The sequence below is a fragment of the Phalangium opilio genome, unplaced genomic scaffold (assembly GCF_054372755.1).
Source record: "Phalangium opilio isolate 3A_F unplaced genomic scaffold, DU_Popi_V2 ptg000059l_1, whole genome shotgun sequence".
In the NCBI taxonomy this organism is placed as follows: Eukaryota; Metazoa; Arthropoda; class Arachnida; order Opiliones; family Phalangiidae; genus Phalangium; species Phalangium opilio.
In genome coordinates, this window is record NW_028324176.1 from 1,541,819 (window position 1) to 1,565,674 (window position 23,856).

Consider the following 23,856-nt stretch of genomic DNA (forward strand, 5'->3'; position numbering starts at 1 on the left):
ACTCGAGGCGAAAAGTAACTAGAAGTAGCTGGGTCACTTTCTCTGTTACTCTCCGTAATGTGGAATTAACAAGTAACTTGAAAGTAATTGGGTTACTTTCTCTGTTACTCTCCGTAAAGTGGAAGTGATAAGTAGCTTGAATGTATCGTCAAAATGAATTTGTAACATTCTTCAATTAAAAATGAATATATTTATTAAACAATGAATTTGTTACAAAATGAATTTAGTAATATTTTTTATACACTTTTTAAATAGTGATATTTGTATTTTTTAAATTATTGCACTGACTAAATTTTACTTTTTAAATTATGGAATTATTTCCGAACTACTATCAGAGTCTGAATTTTCATTCTCACTTTCTTTACCATCGAAATCACTTTCATTTTCTTCGTTCTCTTTGAGATTATCGTCTATATACAAGGAATAAAATCAGGAAATTATATTTAGGAACTAATAATCTCACCCTTACCATTAGACTCTTCGATTGCAACTGACTCCTCACTAAAATCGTCTTCCTCCTCTTCTGCTTTTTTATCCTTCTCCCATTTTTAATTTTCTTCTTTGTCTCTTAAGTTTAGTAGTTTATCCTTTTTGGCATTTTTTTTGTTTATCCTCTTTGGTATTGTGCCTTTTCTGCTTTTCTACCATTTTTTTTACCTCTTGCACCTTTTTTCTTTTGTCCTCTTCAAAATTTTTTCTTTCTTCCTCTTTCTTTTGTATTCTTGAATTTTTTGTATTTTCTTCTCCTCTATCTTTCTTTTGTTCGACTTAAGCTTTGACTTTTCAATTACATGACTATTTGGAATTTCATTTTTTGTTTTTTGGAGGTTTCGGTTGAAGGTGTGGCTTTTCCTTGTTCTAGTGTGGTCGAGCAACTCTGTTCTCCCATACCTTCTTTAAAAATATGTACTCGTTAGCGTTTCTTTAAATAGTGTAAGTAAATCGCCAACCCTCGAAATTTCTTCCAGGAGTAGCTGGAATCGAAGAATCCTCACTTTCATTTTCTAGAAGAATAAATATGATTAAAAGAATATAAAGATTAGAGAATATATGTATCCTCTAAACGCGTTCGTGTAGGTACATTCCACAGGGCATTAGACCAATGAACTGTCAAAGTTACACTTACGCGTGTTGCCATTACCTAAAGGCCCACATGTATCATTTAACATTGCATTGGTCCAATGCATTTTCGAATGTCTAACTAACCTGAATCAATAAAAAGTCCTTGATTTACATCAATTCTTTTTAAGGTTTGGCAAAAATCTTCGTCGCCGAAATGAACTTTTATTCTGCTCAAAATGTCCAATACTTTCTGAAAGTCAGAAGGAGTCATGGACTCTTTCACCATAGCCCCCAACCTCTCGTACTCTTCTTCTTCATTAACTCTTTGCTTTAAACGGTTGATTTTCTTTAGATTCGATTCAATTTTATCCTCAATCATTTTAACTTCGTTTAAATATTTCCTTTTGATTGCTTCTAAAAAGGCGTTTTCATTTTCCAATCCATCAATTATGCTTGGAAGTTGGGAATAGGGGCCGTCTACATTTATCTCAGGCATTTTCAAGATTCCCCCTATTTGCATAAAATTATTATTAACGTGATGAGATTTACCTGCGCTCGCAATGGCGCTGAAACCTGCTGTCGAAGCTGAAGGATCAATATCATTTGATGGTTTCTTCTCAACGTTTCAACATTCGTAAAAAACCTCATTGAATAAGGCCCATCTTTCAGCTTCGGCTTTCATTTTCAACTTTCAGCGAACCCTGAAATTAATAAAGCAAATATAACCTTGGACGCCAAAACGCGGTTCCAAATGAGTTGAATCTCCGCAATTCGGGTACATTTTTAAATTCTCTTGATGGCAGACACAAGGGCTTCGTCCATAATGCCTCTTTTTGCAGGTGTTTTCGTAGCATCTCACCACGCTTTCGGGTAAAAGGTCAGGAAGATCAACCCGAATCCCTTTATCGCTTGTAACGGAAAAGATTGAATGTCCGTTCCGTTGACAAGGGCGTTCAAATCCTTTAACTTAAATTAGAAGGCATAGCAAGCGGTTAATCAAAACTTTTGATTTTATTCACATAAACTAAATAAAAAATTAAACATAACTGAAGAGACTGAACCATGAGGTTCAGTAAATTATAACGACTACATTTACCCGGGTGTTAATGAGAACTGCCTTATGCAATGGAAAATTTCTCTTTATATATAATTCCATTTGGATGCTAACTCCTATCCGCAAAAGGGGGAAGGGTGGCAACCGGAACGATCTAGGATGTTTGGGGTTGATGTAGTTACGCGACAGCAGTGGACTGAGCATAAACCGGAAGTTTTAAAATGTGAGGCTTCCGTCCACTGTCGTCTGCAATGGGTCGTCTGCAACGGTAGGCCTGAACCGTTGCATCCTACCCCCCCCCCCCAAAGAAAAATTTTACATTGGTATAAAGTTAATTAAAAATAAAGGATTTTAATCTAGTCTGCATAGCGCGTCTTCAACTGTTCCTTGGGATGGCGGTGCGGATGTCCGATGGTGGTGTGGTTGTCCGATAGTGGTGCGGTTGCGGGGAGTTCGTCGGTCTTGGGATGTGGCTTACGTCTTGATGAAGGATCCGTAGTGGATGTCAAGAATTGTGTTGTGGATTTCCATTCCGGGATCAATCTGATCTGCGGCGGCGATGTCCATGTGGGGTCTCAGGTTCAGTTTTTCACGTCTTAGCCGGGGATTGTCAAATCCGCAGGCGCGCGATTTTTGGTCGGTTTTGTACATATCGTTACGACGCGCAGCACTATTACGCCGGAAGTTAATACTTGTGGCCCATCTTGTCATGAGACGTTAGTCTGGGTAGTGGAATACTCCGTAATTACGCGAGACTTTAGTTATTAATTAAGCGCGAGTAATCGAAATAAATCGAGAAAAAAAAGGAATAATAATTAACCCTTAAATCGCGAGAAAATAAAAAAAATCATAATTATCTCTTAACGCGAGATACTAAAAGAAAAAAGAACCCTTAACCCTTAAGAAGAATATGGAAGAGGAGCAACTTGTCGTAAAAACTTAAAAACGTGAAACTATTTTGATAAACTGACTTTAAACTATCCAAGAGGTTAGCTGTATGTTAAATGATGAAATTGAACCTCCAACCAGCTCTACTAGTACATATGAAAGCCCATTAAAGTCAACTACCCGTCACAATTTAAGTATAACCACCAATTTGAATTCGCCGGTACGTTTTTTCCACCAACAACCAGTACACCAAAATCATGCACGACTCAGCTTTCACTAAGAAAGTCACCATCCAAAATGAACCAAGAAAACCAAGAAATGGAGGATGATAATTCGCTATATGATTTCAATCAACACGAAGAAGCAGGTCTTGAATATTTAGCGGGTTGGGTCGGAAAGAAATTTATTTCTAAATACCCTAACTTAAATTTAATGTCAAAATGCAGAAGCAGACTTGAGCATGATTACGGAGTTCCATCGTGGGTCTCTCAACTGTCGTATGGTGGAATAATTGTACCATCAACTGAATTCGTAAATAATGTTAAACATTTTGAAACCATTTTTCTCAACCATCATTGTAATAATAATAATCTACAACCTACAGTGTCAAATGAAGTTGGAATCGTCCGCAATGTTACCGATAAGATTGGTCTAGTATTCACATTATACCCTAGGGATCTTGTTCATACATTTGTAAAAATGCGCACTTTCATAAGAATGAAATTTGTTACCTAAGAAAAACAAAGATAAATTCAAAGATACCTGATTTTTTGAAAATAAATTATTCTCGTTGTGATAAATTCAAATGATACCTGATTTTTTGAAAATAAATTATTCTCGTTGTGATAAATTCAAATTATACCTGATTTTTGAAAATAAAAGTATTAAATAATTTCTATTTAATAGGCTTCCGTATTGAAATTAAATATATATTAGTAATTAAAAAACGAATTATAAAAAATCTCAATTCCGAAGGTAAAAGATTCCCGCTATAACTTTTGAATAATATCTCAACTTGTGACGTCACACGTTATATAAAGCAGACGTCACTTCAAGCCATCCCAAAACTTTTTTCAAACCGTAGAGGGATCGAGACCCCCTTGGTATCGGAGCACCCCAAAAACTCATGGACCATCACCTTCAGAAATGCTTATAGGCCGACGTATTAGAACACCATTGACAACAAATGGGGAATCTCTTAAACCACACTACCCAACGAATCACATTGACCGTATATTAATACGAAATCAAGAAAGAAGCAAACGACAAAAGAATGCGAGAGTTGTCCTTCCGTCACTTCACGTGGGTCAAAACGTGAGATACTTCGCCGCCCATAGAACATGGCTTCCTGCCGTCATCACAGCTCGAGCGAAAGAACCGGAATCATATTATATACAAACAACGAGAGGTCAAACGTTCCGGAGAAATCGCATACACTTGAGGCCAGACACTAGTTCACCGACATCATACCAGTTTGAGACCACCAAACCAGTTTCACGAACTCCACCTTGCTATCAGTACCAGAGACCAACACCAGAGAGTCATGCTGTACGAGTCGAGATTGGACCTTCTGATCAAGACACTACACGACAATCACTGCCGGTTCAACCACTACGACAACCAGATCCACCACTTCCGGCTCAATCACTACGTCAAGCAGTATTCGCTCAATCACAACAGCAAACATCTCCTTTACCTCTACAGCCTGAAATAACAATCTTCAACCAAGACAATCCTCGTCTATCAACACGAGTTCGACGTCCTCCAGAACGCTATTCCGATTTACAAAATTTTAGATATTAAATTCTTTTAACTATGTATATAACTTAAATTTAAGAATTATAATATTAACTTTATTTATTACAATGGAAAAAGAAGGATGTTATGAAGCGGAAGGGACATTTGGGCGCCGATATATAGACGCCGGTCATTTAGGCACCGCCACTTAGGTGCCGGGACAGTTAGGCGCCGCGACATGTAGGCTCCGCGACAATTTGGCGCCGCGACATTTAGGCTCCGCGACAATTTGGCACCGAGACATTTAGGCACCGCGACATTGCCGTAAAATTTTCGCGAAAGATTTGAGATATTTAATAAAGGAACATAACAAGTACTTTTAGACTTATATTCTTTTTATTCAACTGACATCAGAGTTCAACCATGTTGTTTTTTATCTTCATTGACTTCCCAAACTAATATGCCTTTTCCTAAATTATTGTTTATCTTCTTTGACTTCCCAAAATAATATGCCTTTTCCTAAATTATTGTTTATCTTCTTTGACTTCCCAAAATAATATGCCTTTTCCAAGATATTGTTGTTTATCATCATTGACTTCCCAAAATAATATGCCTTTTCCAAAATATTGTTGTTTATCTTCATTGAATTCCCAAAATAATATGCCTTTTCCAAGACATTTTTGTTTATCATCATTGACTTCCCAAAATAATATGCCTTTTCCAAGATATTGTTGTTTTTCTTCATTGAATTCCCAAAATAATATGCCTTTTCCAAATTATTGTTTATCTTCTTTGACTTCCCAAAATAATATGCCTTTTCCAAATTATTGTTTATCTTCTTTGACTTCCCAAAATAATATGCCTTTTCCAAAACATTTTTGTTTATCTTTATTGAATTCGCAAAATAATATGTCTTTTCCAAAACATTGTTGTTTATCTTTATTGAATTCGCAAAATAATATGCCTTTTCCAAATTATTGTTCATCTTCTTTGACTTCCCAAAATAATATGCCTATTCCTAAATAATGTTGTTTATCTTCATTGACTTCCCAAAATAATATGCCTTTTCCAAAATAATGCTGTTTATATTCATTGACTTCCCAGAATAATATGCCTTTTCCAAAATATTGTTGTTTATCTTCATTGAATTCCCAAAATAATATGCCTTTTCCAAATTATTGTTTATCTTCTTTGACTTCCCAAAGTAATATGCCTTTTCCTAATTATTGTTGTTTATCTTCATTGACTTCCCAACTTAGGTTAGGTTATGTTTTTTTTTATTATTTTAGGATTGTTTTGTAAAAACAAGTAAGTTCCCGTGTCCTTTAATGGGGATTGCGAACATAGTCATGCAGTGACACACAGGGACAATACACGGGTTGCCAAATTGAGAGGTCATTACGGATTTTTAGAAGAAATAATGGAAAAATTATTGGCACGTAAATGTCTCGACGCCTAGATGTCGCGGAGCCTAAATGTCACGGTGCCTAAATGTCGCGGCGCCTGAAGGTCACGGCGCCTAAATGTCACGGCGCCTAATTGTCTTGGCGGCTAAATTGCGGCGCCTAAATAACCAGCGCCTAATTGGCGGCGCCTAAATGTCACGGACCGCACGTGGTAGGCTATTTTGCACTATAGTAATTTTATGTGTAGAAATTATTATAATATAGACTAAAAACTTTTATAGGTGCATATATCATCAGTGTCAGGTAATGGAGACTGAGGAGGAACGTATTTGTTGTAGAGAGCAACTATAGTTGTGAGAAACAAAACTGATGAAGAAAATTACGGGTGCATAACAATGCACCAAGACTTTCCCGGAGTATGTCTCAATGTTGCAGTTTTGGATGCAGTGTGGGTCCTCTACACCCGTAGAGAAATGCGGCAACAACACCTTCAAAATGCATTAGATCCAAACAAGTTGGTTTAGGAAATTGTTGGGGTTAATTCCGTTAACGTGAATCTCGCCAAATAGTTTAATCTATATTTCTAATTTCAACTCCAAATATGGAAATATCGCTACACAGCCTATCGTATGTTCATTGGTTTTGTTTATCGCACAAATCTTGGAAGAAACAACAGAACAGTGATACCAGCTTGTGTAATCAAAAGTATCAGAGAAAGATTTCCTAGTCCTGACAACGTTTGCAAAGGATTTGTGGATATTTAATAACTTTCAGCAGCAACAATGATTTTATTTTCAATTAAAATTAGCCATAAAATTTGTGATAAAAAGTTCCTTTACAAGATTATATGTCATATTTTTTAAATCTGCTTTCACGGTTTCTTTTCAGTTGTGCCTTGTCAGGTTTTTCGTATGAATGCGAGGGGGGTGGGAGTGGTATAAGGCTAGGTTCTAAATTCTTATCAGCATCTACATAATTAGGATATTGCTCTCTTCTGCGCAAAACTTCCTTAAATAGATCTTGTACGTAAGTACGTAATCTAAGGACAATGTCATTGATAATTAATGTAGGTTCAATAAGTTTTAAATGCATTTTAACTCACTATAAGTTGAATTTTCCTTTTTGTACGATAAAACTGCTTCACCTTTCTTGGCTTTTGGGTATTTCACTGTGCACTGAGCCTCATCATCCTCATTATATTTAATTTTCTTTTCACAGTTTTCGTTATGATGCATTGCTGCTAATGCAATCCTAAGAAAATAAATACTCTTGAAACAACACATTAACCGAAAGACCTTTTAAGAAAATAAAATAGCAAACCTTGATTGCATTCCTTCGTAGAAAAAGTGGGTATTTTTTGGAGCAAAATGTAAAATTGTTGAATGAAATACCTGCAAAGAGCTTGTTTCACCATTACCACACATCATAGCAATATCTTTCTGAAATCTTTTGTTCTCAACAATTTGAAGGATTTTATGATGTGGCATTGTCCCTTTGTTGGAAGGAATTGATTTATTTTATAATATGATTCTGTGATAAGTAATCAGAAATAACTCGATAGGAATTTACCAATCTTTATCCATTTCTCTTTTCGCTTTTTTAAAGCTCGCCTGCTAAAGGGAGCATGTGTGCATTTTGGAAATAATTTTCCTTCATGGTTCTTATGAATATTGGCTACGTGATTTGGAAGACTCAACCACTTATCCACTTTTTCCTCGTTAGTAGTACTAGAAGAAGCGCAAAAATACAGATGGTTGGAAATGCTTTGAGTCCATTCTGAAATGATGCCACATCCAGCTGATTGTGAGGCTTTGGATAGTTTTTTAACACAGCTGAAAATATAATACACATTAATTAGTTACACAACGCTATTGTTTCTTTTTGTTCAAAATATTCACTTTTCACAAGGTGCCAAGCGTCAAATTCGTGTATAATATGTGGACATTTTTCTCTTAAAAACTTTCTTGTCTGGACATGTCGATCGGTAATTGCTTTATTTACAGTTATATTGTAACTATTAAGCAGAGCCATACATCTTTGAAAGCATTCTAGCTCCATGGTGTTCGATGATTTTACTTCATTTGACTAAATTATAATCAAATCAAAGTTCATAAATTTCGTGACAGTTCAGTTAAATAGTATTGATTTGGCTTCACTTGCCTGAACAAGATGGAAAGTTATTATTTTGTTAGAATCCATGTCCATAACTGTATAACTACCTTATTTTGCGCAGTGTCCCGGAGAATCACATCTTGCATCTCCTCCAATAGTTACCTCCTTGAGCCCTCGAACAATTTATAAGGGTATTTCGTTCTTGATCTCTCCACAATTTCATAATTGAGGGATATAGATAGTATTTCTGTACAGTGTAGTACGTAGACAAAGATACGAATGCTATTTTTAGTGACTTGAACATTCTAATAATTGACGTTGCATGTTGGCCATTAAACTAACAGATTTCCAACTGGCATCTTTCTATCCATTGGTTGGCTCATCCACGAAAAAGTATGACCCTTTACGCACAACGCCTGTATACAGACTATAGACCCCTTGATATATTTTATACTGGCCGTAGTTTCATGAAAGCATGTTTTACAAATAGTAAAAAGTTGCATAAGGCAACTAAGAAACACTATAAATTTTGAATTATCGTTTTCATTTTTATTATCTCTATTTGTTCCCTCATCGGTATGGTAGTCTGTTTCATCACTTCTGTTGGAAATATGTCGTGAAATAAATATTTCTTCTAAGGACTATGTTTTATTTTGGCTTGATGATGATACTTACTCTGACTCTGATGGAATGTAAAATGGTGAATTTAGGTCCTCAACCTCAGCAATTTCTTCTATAACAATATCTTCATGAAGATATTGCGTGCCAGCATCTTTCAATTCTTTAAACGAGCCATCTAGGAAACCTCCTTTTTTATATTTATTGTCAGCTAATTTATATTAATTTTGAATGTAATGCTAATTATAGAGCTAGTGGTACATGTTACTTTAGTACTTTACCATCACGACAAAAACAAATTCCAAGAGTTTGGCAATGCTTTGAACGATATTGTGGTTTAAGTGACTGAGTTTTCTTTGATTTTGTTTCTAACAAATCAGCTGTACTAGATCCTTCATCAATCTAGAAAATGATCGCATCCAGATAAATATTTATTATCAATATAAGATATTATTTCTTTAAATACCAAAACATAAGAGGTCGTTTGGGTAAACATATCAAGCCCATTAATTGCTTCATTCTCTTCCAATTGTGGTAATGTGTCGAAGGTTTCCATTTCTACACTTTCTTCTACCTCAGGTGGTTTGGAAGTTGTAGCATTGTTTAAAATGTTTGTTATTTCCTAACCAGTGGAAGGATATGTCATTAACTAAGATTTTGGTATCCAATAATCAACTTCTATAAACAAAATACTTAGACTTTCTTTACGCCGTTTCTCAGCAGCCATTCTTGGACTCTTAGACTTTTTTGTATAAACAAACAAAGTTGGAACCGCGTTGGCCTTTAATTTTGGATAAGTTCGGCTTGTACTCGTTACTCCGATTGTTTTAAGAAAAAAACTATTTCCACTTAATTCAAGACAGTCACTTTCAAAATGTTTATAACACAGCCCAGAGTATTGGGTAGGCTTAAAGTTCTTCCTCTTTACCTTTAATAACCACTGCTTTAAAAGCTTTGAATTTTTAAACGGAAATTTGAAGAAACTAATTCCCGGTGCACTAACTGTGTTGCAACCAAAAGCCGAGCAAAAAACCATTTTAATTCACGTTAAATTTAGCTTTTAAATTGAAGAATTCTCCTTCCTAGTCCTAGCTAAGTAAACAGACTACGACTCAAGTGACGTCACGCGTTTAAAGACCAAGAAACTCGCGTTGCTCGCGCCATCTACCAGAACAAACGCCACAGTGAGAGATTTTTTCCTGGAGGTGTCCTTTAAAGGTGATTCTGTTGAGGCTTTCGTAAAATCTTTTTCAGCCTATGTAACATTAATAACCCAAGTTTAAAGGTTATTATGAAACACTTTATTTAATTGCGCAAATGATAAAAACCTTGGACTGCAAAATAATAAAAAAAAATTTGGGGTTAAAATATTAAAATAATAGTTAAAATAAATAATATAGTAAAATACTTAAAGAATGGGTATTATTATGATAGAATATATCCATAAAGTTTACTCACACAACTGATTGCCAATTAGTGGGATAACGTTGTTCCCTGACTTTATCCAAGTGATTTTTGCGTGCAAGTTCCCTTGTTTGGGCATTAAAATTGTTCCTAAGATCTTCTTTGGCTCGCTTACAAATGCTGTCGTATTTAGATAAATTTTGAACAATTCCGCTATCAATTCGTTCAATCTAAATGATGAAATTAGGCTTAATCAAAGACTGAAAATGTTTCTTTCGAGATTTAGGCCTAGGCTAATTACCTCGGCCGTTCTATAATCTTGTAAAATGATGGCTAAATTATCAGCAAATGCAAGCGAAATTTAAGATACATTTGGAAAGTTCATCTCCTTTATCCCTAACGCTGCTGGATAATTTTCTTAAATAACCCTATAAGCCTCGGCAGATTTCCGAAAGATGTTTTTCTAGTTTTCTACTATTCCAATTCGATTACCAACGAGTGTAACTTGAATTTCACTATTTAGCGGAAAGTAATTGATTTTAATAGCGAACCACTACCACGCCACCCAGCTCTATAATCCATTATTTACACAATGAAATCGGTTTTCAAAATCACGCCCAAGTAACCACGCTTCTCGAAAGGTTTTTGAAATTGACGGGGAAACAACAAACTACAAAGAAAAGACCTAAATCGTAAGCAGACGAAAGGTCACGAGGAATGTGATGCTGTCAGCAATCTGCCACCATGGAGCAATATTGGTATAGACGTAAGTACATTTAAGGCAATTTTAATAGAAATACCATTATCACTCCACTAAAACTACTCCATGGAAAATGGCAAAAAATGTAAGCCTATTAAGGGCCAGCGCCGATTGGATGGCCCACTATGTGACGGTGATTGGCTTGATTACCGAGTTGTATTTAAAGCGCGAAAAATAGTTGTTGTTTGTGACACGCTTTTGGTGATTGCAGCGAGACAGTCCTTATATTTTGTTCTATCTTTTAATTGTCTAAATTCGCGCACCGTTATTAAGTTCAGTTTTATTTTCACGTCGCTAGATCGCCATCAATTTACTATAATGCCACCCAAAAGTAAACAATGGTCCCAAGGGAAACCCTTACAATTTTGTCACGCTTTATAATGTATTTTAGCAATGTATAATGAACTCCATATTGATACAATAGCAAAGGATAATTATTACAAAAACTATATTTAGGCACTATATAATTTATGCCTTAATAATAATATCTCCTAAACAGTTTTTCTTCTGTAAAATAATGAGTAAATTTACATGAATATTCAAATAATTTTTACTGAGTGAAATTATGTAAATGTTTAAATAATTTAATACCTAATTTTAAAGAAAATAATAGTCTCCCGCAGTTGGATTCGAACCCACCCGCCGCTCCGTAATATTTTGACTCTATCATAGATGGCGACAAAGTCACTTGTGATAGGGGAATAGTTTAAAGAGGGCGAAGGCGAGACGACGACGAAAAAATGCGACGACGAAGGCGGAGCTAATTTTCCGTTTTATGTCTCCGTAATATTTTGAATCCATCATAGATGGCGACAAAATAAAAATCATCCAAGAAAGTAAAGCAACAAAATGAAGGCAAATCATTGCTTGAAAACGTTGAGGCGCTATGCCAAAATGAAATAAGAAAACTGAAAAGAGGTTTCGACTCCAAAGTAAAAAACCTGACGGCCGAGTTTCAACTAGCCGTAGAGCAGATACCAAGGGTAAGATTGTAACTAATCAAAACGGTAAAAGTTTGTATAACACATGTAACATGTTACATTGTGTCACTCTAGGAAGTTGTACGACAGATGAAAATGGGCGATGACCTAAAATTAGATGGTAGATTATTAACTTGCCTCGCATTGTAATGTTCTAGTTACTGGTAATTACTAATATATATATATTTACATAATTACTTATAGCCAAGCAGCTTCAAGAGGAAAAGGGAGCCACAGCAAATGCTGTGGATGATGACAGCGATAGCGATAGCGATAGTGAGATGGATTTATCTGGAAAGAAAGTCTTCACCGAAGTTAGAGAAAGTAAAATCTACTACAGACCTCTGGGTGGAACGAAAAAAATCACCAACATTACACCCAAAGTTGATCTCAGGTATAATGGGGGGAGAATGGTTCCATGTTAAGTAGATGTCCGTTATTTTATTAACAATTGCAAATATTTCTCTTTATAGCAAACCTCTCGCGGGTTCATCAATGAGGAAAGCACTCCCGGGTGAATTACTCCTTTCCTTGTCTGGCAGTCCGGTGGACTATAGTTCGCTTCTTGCCCAGGTGAAAATTGATAAGGATATAAGTTCTAATCATTGCATTAAAAATAATTACAAGCATTATCATCTTCTTCTTTTCCTAGCCCCAGACTACAATTGCCGCCGAGTTGCAAAAGGCAGCAGAAATGCCGTGAAAGAGTCTGCTGCAAAAATAGTTAATAGTTTTTTTAATTTTATAAATTTGTTTTTCTAATTTCAACTAATTACATGTTAAATATTATTTTGAATTTTATAAATTTGTTTTTCTAATTTCAACTAATTACATGTTAAATATTATTTTTAATTTTATAAATTCGTTTTTCTAGTTCTAATTAATTACCATGTTAAATATTATTTTTAATTTTATAAATTCGTTTTTCTAGTTCTAATTAATTACCATGTTAAATATTATTTTGTCTAAATTTGTTCTCTAAAATTATTCTTGGAAAAAAAAATTAGTTCATATCTAAAACGCCTAAAGTTGATATTAAAAAGTGTTCGTGCATTTTCTACAATAAAGAATGCTGGTTAAAATATATTTACACGCTCTTTGAATATCAAAATATGATAAATTATCAATTGCAAGTTAAAAACCACATCTGTTTAAATTATTGAAGAAAATACAATCTATTAATTACATTTTTATTGTAGCCAAGAACCTTATAGAAATCTCAGGGAAATTTGTTTTCCAAAAGTTGTATGAACCCTGGTATTTTTGTCGTGAAACGCAAATTTAAATTCTAAAATAAGTTTTTGTTTCTTTGTTTGTTTGTAGGATCACGAATGAGATGTTAAATTCATCAAAAATCATGTCATCAATTAGTAAATGAATAAATTTTAAAAGTTGTCCATTTTTTAACGTAACAATCGCGACTCAAAAACAGGGAAATAAATAGTTGACAAAAAACCCGAGGGGAAATTTCGAATTTTTAGAGGGGCCGAGTAATTAAGCAAAAATGTTCGTAAACATACCGCCCCCCCTCCTCCATAGGATTAACGTTACACTCAACTTTGGAGGCTCATAACGCTGGTTATATTAGAGATACGGGGATGTCCTTTGAGTATGTTATAGTCCAATTTGTTCCCCATCCAACCATACTAAAAACATAGGGCTACGACAAACAGGGGCCGAGGAATTGTACAAAACGTAATCAAACTTAACTCCCTCCATAGGATTAACATTACACTCAACTTTGGAGGCTCGTAACGCTGGTTCTACTAGAGTAGTCGAATGCTTCTCCCCCGTCCTTCTCGCACTAACTTATTGCGCGACTCCTTTTTCCTACGCACTGTCCCTCTGTGGAATTCTCTTACTGACACCGCTATCAAAAGTCTATAAGTGCATAACCGTAAAGTGCGACTCCCAGAACGATGAACTTTCTGAATAATTGTTTTTGGTCTCTGGTTAATTTACAGATACTACCGAAATGTAAATAAGTATAGAAACTAAGAAGAAATGAAGCATATTATCATTAATAACTGTAATCTCCTAATTAATATTAGCTGCGTTCCATCCTGGCAGCTATTATCATATGGACATTGGATTGGAATTCCATCCAATGTCTACCGCTTATTACGCGTCATATCTTAACATTGGCGCTTGACACTCGGCCCGTTTTCAGGAGAGAGTTCCCTTCGCCGTATGTCCTAGCAACACGGTAATCGAAGTTCGTGGCAAGAAAGTGCGAGGACGCAAATATCCCTGGGGCCTCGTTAAGGGTAAATTGGTTTTGCCCTTAGAAAAACCAGAAGTAAGATAAGGGACTAGAAGTGAAGTGCTCTAGCATTGGGTAGTAGCAATTGATCCTGCAGGCACTAGTGGAAAAATTTGAGAGGATTTTATTCGCCATCGCTTCCATCCCTGTAGGGCCTACACTTGAGAGAGAGAAAACAAGGGTTGGTCGAGTTCCAAAAAAAACGGTTTCCTACCCCTGTTCCGTTCCCCTCAAGCTAAAGCCGGGGGTGTACACGGACGCCGATGCTCGAATCCAGTTCGGCCCCTGTCTTCCGCCCACGCGTCTCACCAGGGAGGAAGAGGGAAAATTGAGAAACCGCCGCTACCAGAGGGCCAACCGTTGGTGTCTTAACAAGAATATTTCACTTTCGCCAAGCGAAGAATTTTAGTAAACTCGATACTTCTAGTCTCTTATCTTACTTCTGTTAAAACGGATAACACGTATTTTGTTGAAATCGGCCGTGGTGTTTAGAGATAGGCGTATACTTTAAAAAAAATATTATTGTTCATAGTGGAAGACTTGGAGCATTGCGATTTCGTCGCGTTCAGGAACATGGTCATCAGGACGCACTTCCAAGACCTGAAAGACGTCACTAGCAATGTCCATTACGAAAATTTCCCTAGGCGAAAGCTAGCCTAACTTATAGAGTACCGTATGTAGTTAAGCCTATTTAATTAACAGTAGTTAATTAGAAAGGCTTAAATAAAAAAGGTGGTTTCAGTTTCAGTCTGAATGGGTATTTTTCGAAGTGTAAAGAAGCTAGAACGCCAAAGACCCCTGAAACAAACGAGCATCGATTCATCTATGGAAAACCCCAACTTGACTTTGCCAACATTAGACTTTTAATTTCGTTTAGTTTGGGCTTTTTCAATTATAGCAAGTACCTGAATTTAAAACTTTTAGCGTGATTGAGAAAAAAAAATTAGTTTAAAAATTTGTGAGAGAAACAAAGAAAAAAAAATATAATTAATTACGCGAGAGAGCAACAATATTTTTGTAAAAAAACGTGTTTTTATTTCGTAAAATATTAAGTGTATATATAAAAAGTTTAAAATGTTTGGATGTTCCGATGGTAAACCCTTTCTTTTGTACATATCCAAAATGCTACACTCGAGAATTGTTATTAAAAAATACGCTTGAGATTTCTTGGTTTTTAATAGAAAATGATTCTGAACTTGAGATTTTTAACAATAACACCTCATTAATAAGGGTAAAGAGGAAAAACTTTACGCTTTAGCACGCACATTCAAAATAAAGTTTTCCCAATAAATATCATTTTTTTTCCATTATTTCGTCGAGCTAGGGTCACAAGGGATCATACAGCTCCAATACTATATACATATACATAGATAGTTACATAGTCACAAGGGATCACACGGCTCCAATGCTATATACATATACATGGATAGTTACATAGATAGTTATATTAAAAATTGTGTCTGAGGGTTAGATATTTAGAAATTTATTTAGTCCTAGTTTAAATGTGGGAAGGGTAGTCGAGGAAACTAGTTCATTAGGGAGTGAATTCCATATGGGAATTGACCTTCGAAAAAACGAGTGCTTCATCGGGTCCTTACGGGAGGGCGGAAGAAACAGCTTAAAGTCGTGGCCGCGGGTGGTATACAAAGTAGGGGCATTTCTAAAATAAGGCTGACCGGGTGTGTGGAGTATGCGAAACAAGCTGACGAGGTCTAGATATGTACGTCGCGATGACAAAGACCCCCACCCCAAGGAGGAAAGCCTAGAGGAGCGAGGGAGCTGCCGTAGATGAGAAGGGATTTTCGAAGCACGAGCTTGGACGTTGTTAACTAATTGGATATCACGGGCTTGATAAGGGTTCCATAGTTGACTACCGAATTCCAATATAGGAAGGACATAACAGTTAAATAGGCGTGTCATTAAGGGATTCGAGATTTTGGGGAAATTAGCTTTGATCGTTGCTAATAGGCCATTGGCACGACTACAAGCTTTCTTGATGTGGCTATGAAAAGTTAAATTGTGGGAGATGTGCACTCCTAGATCGCGACACTCATTGACCCGCTGTATGTTTTGATTGTTAAGGAAATAAGGGGATGGAAAATTGACGTCAATTTTTGAACGCTGAATGGACAAGACTAAAGGTTTTTGGCCATTGAAGGCCAGACCATTTATTTTTGACCAAGCTTCAAGGCGAATAAGGTCAGACTGCAATAGGTGCACATCATTATAACAACGGATCACTCGATAAATTTTTAAATCGTCCGCAAAGAGGCACAGCTGGGAGACGAGGTTAGTAGGGAGATCATTGATATATATTGGGAACAATAGGGGCCCAAGTACGCTTCCTTGGAGACACCGCTAGTGACTGGAAGGGGATCACTAAGACAGGCACCAACACGTACCGATTGGGTTCGATGGAGAAGATACGATTGAATCCAACGATAAATATTATTACAGATGCCTAAGGCCTGAAGCTTGGCCAAAAGACGCTGATAGGGTACCGTATCAAAAGCCTTAGCAATATCCAGATAAATAATGTCCACACTGTGACCATCATCAAAAGCCTGATACCATGTGTGAAGGGCACATAGGAGATTGGACTCAACTGATCGATTGTTTAGGAAACCGTGTTGAAACGAACTTAGGTGAGGGGTAACAAACTCTAACAGGGGTACGCGGAGACACTTCTCTAAAACTTTGCAAATAGTTGAAGTAAGGCTAATCGGTCGATAAGTTGTCGCGTCACTTCGACTGCCCTTGCCCTTATAAATAGGGGTTACATGAGCGGTGCACCAATCCAAGGGGAGAATGCCTTCGGAAAGGGAGAGGCTAGAAAGAGCGTGAAGGGGGTGAGATAGGGACGAAGCACATGTTTTTGGAAGGCGATTTGGTATGTTATCCGGGCCAGAGGCACTTTTTGCATCAAGTGCGTGGAGTATATGGTAAATATCACGGCTAGTGGGAAGGAAGTCAGGCATGGTAGATGAGAGCTGTGACGGTAGGTCGGTAAGATCTTGATGGTTAGAATTAAAGTTGCTGACGAGGGTCTCATTGAGAAAGTTTGCCATTTCGTAATCCGAGTCTGTTTTCTGGCCATTGCGTAAGTGGATATTGAGACGTGACGGAAGCGAACGAATTTGATTGCGCACAAACCGGTAAAAAGCACGAGGGTTAGTTTTAACAGATTTGAGTTTACGCTGAAACGATTTGGCTGTAGCGGAACGGAGACAATTTTTGACTAGTTGGGTTTGGGTTTTGTACTGAAGTTGTAAGGCGGAGTGACGACGCTGGTCCCCGGTATTAGCGGTATGACGTAACTTCTTCCAAAGACGTTCTTTTTTTCGGATCGCACGCTTGGTGGACAGAGAAAGCCATGGCTTGGGATTGCGTTTTGCCGAATGGTTAAATAAAGGTATACTTTGAGAGACGTAGTCAAAGAGAGTGGTTTTGAAGTATTACCAAGCTTCCTCAGTTGGTAATTGATGTAAGGCGGACCAGTCATGACCAGCTAGTAATAAGTTAAGTCACGTGTAGTCACCCTGGCTGTAGTCATAATCGAGGACATAGTTTTTTCGGGTAGGTTAGTTACTGAAGGAAGGGGATAGATCGCATGTATCGTAGCGTGGTCACTGCCCCCAACTGGCGTAAGGGAAGTAACTGTCGGTTTAACGTGAGACTTTGTTATGAAAAGGTCGAGAGTACTTGCTTTCGTTGATGCGCTCTGACTGTAACGAGTTGGAAAAGTTATATGTTGACAGAGGGCTGAAGAGTGAAGTAAATTAATAAAGTCGGCTTGTATAACAGATGAGCCAGATGTAGTTGTCACGGTATCCCAACAAATTGTCGGCATATTAAAATCGCCAGTGATAATAGTTTCGCTATTACGGGTAGAAAGATTTTTGATATCGTTGAGGAGTTTATAAGAATCTTCTTTAGACGATTTCGGAGGACGATAGACGCATGCAAGGGTAATCCAAGATGATGATGAGTGTGGTTTAAGTTCGAGCCGTAATGATTCGGGATGGGTCACCGGGACGTTAGTGAAGTTTGTGAAATACAATATCTTCACGTATAAAAATCAATACCCCACCACCAGTGCGATCCTGACGATCACGACGCACGACAGTATATCCTGGCAGATTATAAACTGCATCACTATGGGTTGGGGTAGCCCAGGTTTCAGTAACGCAAATGCAGTCAGCAGTCCAGGAAGGAGAAAGGGCTATGAGATCGAGGCGTTTACCGTAGAGATGTTGGGCGTTAAAAGCATCACAACAAGATTGGAGGGTGGGGGTGGGGTTGTATTTAGTTTTTTAGAGCTTGGAAAGGCGGGAGAGAATGTTGTTGGTGAGTGAGTGGTACGCTGACAGAGGCAGATAGGGATGGAGACAATTGAGGGCCAGGATTGGCGTAGGATGGTGCAATTACTGTAGGGACGTAAGGGACATGATCATTGGTCGTTTTGGGACGGGAGTGATTTCGAACAATTTGGCCTTGGCGAATCACGAGTTTGTTCACCGTTTGCGCGACGTTCATGAAGTTCGGCGACCAGTCGTCTGCGGGTAATGCGTTGAGATGCAGTACGATGTGGGGCGACAGGGTACTCGAAGGCATAGTGGTATCTCCACTCAGTGAGACCCTGAACAAAATATTGGCGGTGATTTACTGATTGAAATTCGAAACGTAGAGGCCGATTTTTTCCAGGTTGGTAGTGGCCAATCCGCGTGACACGAATGGAGTTACGTTGGTAGTAGTCAAAGTCTAGATCTTGAAGAATAGTGGTCGAAAAATGGGCATCTTCATCCGAGTTATCGGAATCAGGGACTTGGAACACAATGGCATTAAGTTTACGCCACGAGATTTCAAGAGTCTCATCAGAGTGATTGTTAGAAAATTCACGATGGGCGCTTGTGGTAGTTGATGAGTTCTGATGGTGGCGGGCAGAATTGTGGTAGGATAGGGTTTGATTGCGCCTATTGTTGATAGGAACTGTAGTAGAAGAATCGCTGGCAGTGATATTGGCGTCCGGATGAAGGTTCAGTACAGTGTTCGACTTACTGGCTACTTGAGACCGCGGCTGCTGAGCGGGAGTGCTGTTAGTATTTGAGTCTTTGGCGCTTGTAGTGGGGGGGGGGGAAACTGGGGCCGATGGCACGGTTAGGCTTGACAGGGAGGATTTCAGTGACAGTATTTCATCGCTTTGAGCCTCTAGTGGTTGCGTAAGGATCGTCTGAAAATACTTCAGAGACTCAATGTCACACGTGAGTTGGTCAGATGGTTGAAGAATAGGGGGAACTTCGACCGAACCCTGCTTGCTGGTAGGGAGGCCAGATAGTAGTTGTTGGGAACGTTCTTCTATGTCCTGAAGCTTGGCCAAGGATGGTATAGTATTGCGAAGGTCGAGTAATTCTTTTTTTAGGACAGTAATGTCAGCAGTTATCCCAGGGAACGAGGCAAGAAGGGGTCTACAACCATCTTAGTGGAGGCAGCTTCTTGGGAAAGAGTTGATACCGCTTTGAAAATCTTGGGACCCAATGTAATACAGTTTGGGCAGAAAAAAACCAGGCTATCACAGGGATGTGCATTATGAAAGTCAAATAAGTCATCGGAGATGTTGACACACGAAGTGTGACACCAAGCTAGACAAGCTTCACATTGGAAGGCTTTGTGATCATCACTCACTAGTTGCGAGCAGGTTGGGCAATTATTGGTAATCTTCTTGGTATTGCGTTTAACAGTTTGAGTGGTGGGCTTGGGAATGGTTACGGAGACTGTCTTGGGTTTGAGATTGTGTTTGGCCCAGAGAGTCATCGAAGAGATTGATTGCTAATGAGTTTGTACTTATGGAGACTGAAGATGGTAGAGTGGAATCACTAGAAGTATCACATGTGAGGATTGACTGGGAAGCAACATCTAAAGGACAATCCTGTTGTTTCTTTGGTTCATGAATATCACAGGGTTTATCACAGGATAACTCATAAGTTGTGGGACTAGACGGAGTTGTGGTTGTACAATTGGCAGGAACATCAGAACCAAAGACTTCAATATTTGGGTTATTACTCGTAGTATGCAGGAACTTCGATTGATCTTCACAAAGTTTTTCAACTGTCGGGGAGAGCATCTGAACGCGGGCTTTGAGCGATTGGATTTTAGTTAGGTCAGCGGGTGAGAGCCGTACGGCAGGCGGCGTGCGAAAAAGTAAGTGGGGCATCGCTAAGCCTTGGCGGGCAACAGTAGTATCACAGTAGTATAAAGTTTAAACGCTTAAAGATCACAGTGGTGCAATTTGGTTACTCCTTTAGTTTTGGATCACACTCGCGACATTAAATCACCCGAAAAAAACCGGCTTAATAAATGTTAATACAGTTATCCTTGATATCAAAGACGACGAGATAGAGAAGTTTGAAGGCCCAGAGTTCCGAGTTTAATATTATTTGTTTTATGAATAACAATAACATCTCGTGGTGATTTCTTGGAGGTTGATAATTAATTATATTTAAGTCGCAGAAACTATTTTAATCGATATTTTCATGACCTAAAAAACCCCACCAGTTCCTTCTTCCTAGCCACCAAATACCATGATAAAATATCTAAAAATACATATAACCCAACCCAACAAATTGGACTATAACATGCTCAAAGGACATTCCCGTATCACTAGTAGAACATGAGTTACGAACCCCCAAAATTGGGTCTAAGGTTAATCCCAAGGAGGGGAACATTTTGCTCAATTACTCGGTCCCTGTTTATTCGATCCCCTAGTTTTTAGTATGGTTGGATGGGGGACAAATAGGACTATAACATACTCAAAGGACATCCCCCTATCTCTACTAGAACCAGAGTTATGGGCCTCCAAAATTTAGTGTAATGCTATTCCTATGGAGGGGGTTCTTTGTTTACGTTTTGCTTCATTACTTGGCCCCTGTTTGTCGTAACCCTAAGTTTTCAGTATGGTTAGATGGGGGACAAATTGGACTATAACATACTCAAAGGACATCCCCGTATCTCTACTAGAACCAGAGTTACGAGCCATAAAAACTAAGCCTAACGTAAACCATTTGGAGCCTTTACCTTTTGAGTTCATTTCATTTTAATGCTATAATAATTGGACACCATAATTAATTAAAGAGGTACTTACCAGGCATTAAGCGCAGTGTTTCTTGAGTTTCTTCAAACTGTATCTTCAAGTGATCTTTCAGCGGAGAAAGCTGTTCAGCTCCTTGCCACGAACGTCTTTTGAGTTTGACTGAAGATAACAGTTTGTAATTGGATAACACGACTGGTTTTAAACGCCCCAAGTACTTCCGAGGGGTTGTTTTCATCCATTATAGCAGCGGGTTACCCCTAATATTAAAATAAAATGTGTTAATTACATTTGAATAGGCCTATCTTCCGTTCTTCTCATTAAACAAACATTGCATTTACTTAAGCCTTGGCCCTTTTCCATAAACATTGCTTTTTCGATTACCTTTGGCCTTTACAACTGTATAAAATACGAAAGTTTCTTGCACGGAATCATGGTTTGAACACTTCTTAACCATTTTTAATTGCAATTAACGAAAGAACTTGGTTAAATTAAACTAAATACAAACGCAAAGTCGCAAACACGTACAGTAGTAGTGGAATAAATAGACCCGGACTGCCAGGCAGAGTTGCCAGATCAGTTTTGAAGATCCTGCCCAACCCAAGCGGAAATCAGCCCAAATTACCGCCCAAACAAAAATTTTGTTTTTGCAGAAAAGCGCCCAATTTCCGCCCAATACAGAAAGTCTTTTTAACAATAAGCCAGGTTATTAACTTACAATATAAACATATTTAATAGATGGTAATATCATAAACTTGTTTAGTTACAGTAGTTTCCCTGATACACTGTCCAGAGACTACGGTATTACCTTCGTTTTTATTTAACAAAAATATCTTAGCTTAAAAGTGTGTTAATTTTGTATTAGATTTTCGACTTTCCGACGAGTAGAATCCCTAAATTAACTTTGTAAACCTTCCAATGCTAAAAAGCGGCCGGCCGAACCCCTCCTCCACCGCGCTTACCGCCGGCCTAGAGTGGGGTGGGATGCGGCAGTAACCTTACCAGCCCAAAAAACCGCCTTCCGCCCAACCATTTTTTCCCGCTACATAGATCGAAAAGAAGCCCAATTTGGGCTGTAAACCGCCCATCTGGCAACTGTGTACATTGGAACGGGAAACGGCTAAATATAGCGCTTTACCTTACGAACCTCGCATTCGTAGTAATAACGACGTTTAAGCATACATACTCCGTGGTTTAAGCTAAAGAAGTTCGGTACTTCGGTTACGGTTTATGATTTAGGCGGAGGCTCCGTTTTAGGTGATTATAATTATTTTTATGTTTTATTTTTAAGGATTTTATTCCCCCCACGTTTTATCGATAGTTCATTTACTAAACGGTGTCGACACTGAGTGTATGTTAGGTATAATAGAGTGCTGTCAGTTGTGACGTCAGATCCAAGGTTAAACGTCACGAGTCTGCCTTTAGCAATGGGCGGCCATGACAGTTACCGTTTTTTCTTTATGGGAAAACAGCATGGGTGACGTCACACCGGCGCTTCTGACAGTACTCTATAGTGAACCGTGTAAATCGAAGCTTTAACCACAGCCCACTCGATCACGCAAGTTGAACGCGTTATAGAAGCCCGCTCAATCGACCCTAAAAATGAGAATAACATAGGTTCGGTCTAAAATTCAAACCCGTCTGGTTTTAACATGGGCGTCTATGGGAGGGGACCAGTTTTTTCAATGTTTTTGACAATATTAGTGCATCTACTGGTTCAAATCTCATGAATTTTTAATGAGACGTGTATTGAAAGGTTTGATATTATCCTGTAAAATTTAAAGTCTTCAGCTATAATAGTTTTTTATAAAAAATAAAAATCATCACATAGTAGAGAAATTGAAGGATTTCTCTACTATCAATTTCTCTACTATGTGATGATTTTTATTTTTTATAAAAAACTATTATAGCTGAAGACTTTAAATTTTACAGGATAATATCAAACCTTTCAATACACGTCTCATTAAAAATTCAAGAGATTTGAACCAGTAGATGCACTAATATTGTCAAAAACGTTGAAAAAAACTGGTCCTCTCCCATAGACGCCCATGTTAAAACCAGACGGGTTTGAAAGTTTAGACCGAACCTATGTGACGCGCTGCATTCGCGAGTTAACATGTAAAAAAAATCGTTTGGACGGGCTTCTAGAGCGCGTGCAGCCAGCGTGCGTGATCAAGTGGGCTATGCTTTAATCAAGCGTCATGTGCCAAGGCTGAAAGGGATAGAATCAATGTTTTCCGACTAGTACAAGATGAGGGCAGTTTTAGGTAAAAAAATGTGCCTAAAATTATGTGTGCTAAAAAAATCGAATTAAAACGTTTAAAATTAAGAAAAGTACGTTAGATATTTTGAAATTCAAACTACCGCGAAATACCGCCCAACTTGTTTTTCACACAGTGACGTTGCTAATGTCTCTTGATTCATTGGTTGTTTCGAAATAGGAGAATGTAGGGAGCTCTAGACCACTGTATAGTAGCTTTTCACCTTC

The 23,856-nt window shown here is 37.9% G+C and overlaps 2 protein-coding genes and 2 long non-coding RNA genes across 9 annotated transcripts; all 4 read right to left on the reverse strand.

Annotated features, from left to right (window-relative positions):
• Positions 1 to 908: 908 nt before the first annotated feature.
• LOC149667281 (uncharacterized) lies at positions 909 to 1,350 on the reverse strand. The gene is made up of 2 exons (XR_016368179.1): positions 1,207 to 1,350; positions 909 to 1,004 (listed from the first exon to the last, which is right to left on the reverse strand). It is a non-coding gene; the product is annotated as an uncharacterized LOC149667281 (long non-coding RNA).
• A 5,894-nt stretch (positions 1,351 to 7,244) lies between these two features.
• Positions 7,245 to 8,590, reverse strand: LOC149667282 (uncharacterized). 2 transcript variants are annotated; one of them, XM_089841406.1, is made up of 5 exons: positions 8,367 to 8,590; positions 8,046 to 8,232; positions 7,717 to 7,979; positions 7,468 to 7,639; positions 7,245 to 7,398 (listed from the first exon to the last, which is right to left on the reverse strand). In XM_089841406.1, the coding sequence occupies exons 1-3, from the start codon at positions 8,403 to 8,405 to the stop codon at positions 7,840 to 7,842; spliced, it is 366 nt and encodes a 121-aa protein (XP_089697532.1). In that variant the 5' UTR covers positions 8,406 to 8,590; the 3' UTR covers positions 7,245 to 7,398; positions 7,468 to 7,639; positions 7,717 to 7,839. The 2 variants fall into 2 exon arrangements, with proteins under 2 accessions (XP_089697532.1, XP_089697531.1); XM_089841405.1 differs by having other exon boundaries at positions 8,308 to 8,590.
• A 1-nt stretch (position 8,591) lies between these two features.
• On the reverse strand, positions 8,592 to 9,697 carry LOC149667283 (uncharacterized). The gene is made up of 5 exons (XM_089841391.1): positions 9,571 to 9,697; positions 9,344 to 9,499; positions 9,159 to 9,279; positions 8,935 to 9,088; positions 8,592 to 8,859 (listed from the first exon to the last, which is right to left on the reverse strand). Exons 2-5 carry the CDS (start codon positions 9,431 to 9,433, stop codon positions 8,592 to 8,594), a joined length of 633 nt encoding a protein of 210 aa, XP_089697517.1. The 5' UTR covers positions 9,434 to 9,499; positions 9,571 to 9,697.
• Positions 9,698 to 10,361: 664 nt separating this feature from the next.
• On the reverse strand, positions 10,362 to 21,935 carry LOC149667284 (uncharacterized). 5 transcript variants are annotated; one of them, XR_016368181.1, is made up of 7 exons: positions 21,753 to 21,935; positions 21,423 to 21,628; positions 12,646 to 12,733; positions 11,633 to 12,582; positions 11,192 to 11,548; positions 10,583 to 10,951; positions 10,362 to 10,511 (listed from the first exon to the last, which is right to left on the reverse strand). It is a non-coding gene; the product is annotated as an uncharacterized LOC149667284 (long non-coding RNA). The 5 variants fall into 5 exon arrangements; XR_016368184.1 differs by having other exon boundaries at positions 10,583 to 11,548; positions 12,646 to 12,730; XR_016368180.1 differs by having other exon boundaries at positions 10,583 to 11,548.
• Between the last annotated feature and the right edge of the window lie 1,921 nt (positions 21,936 to 23,856).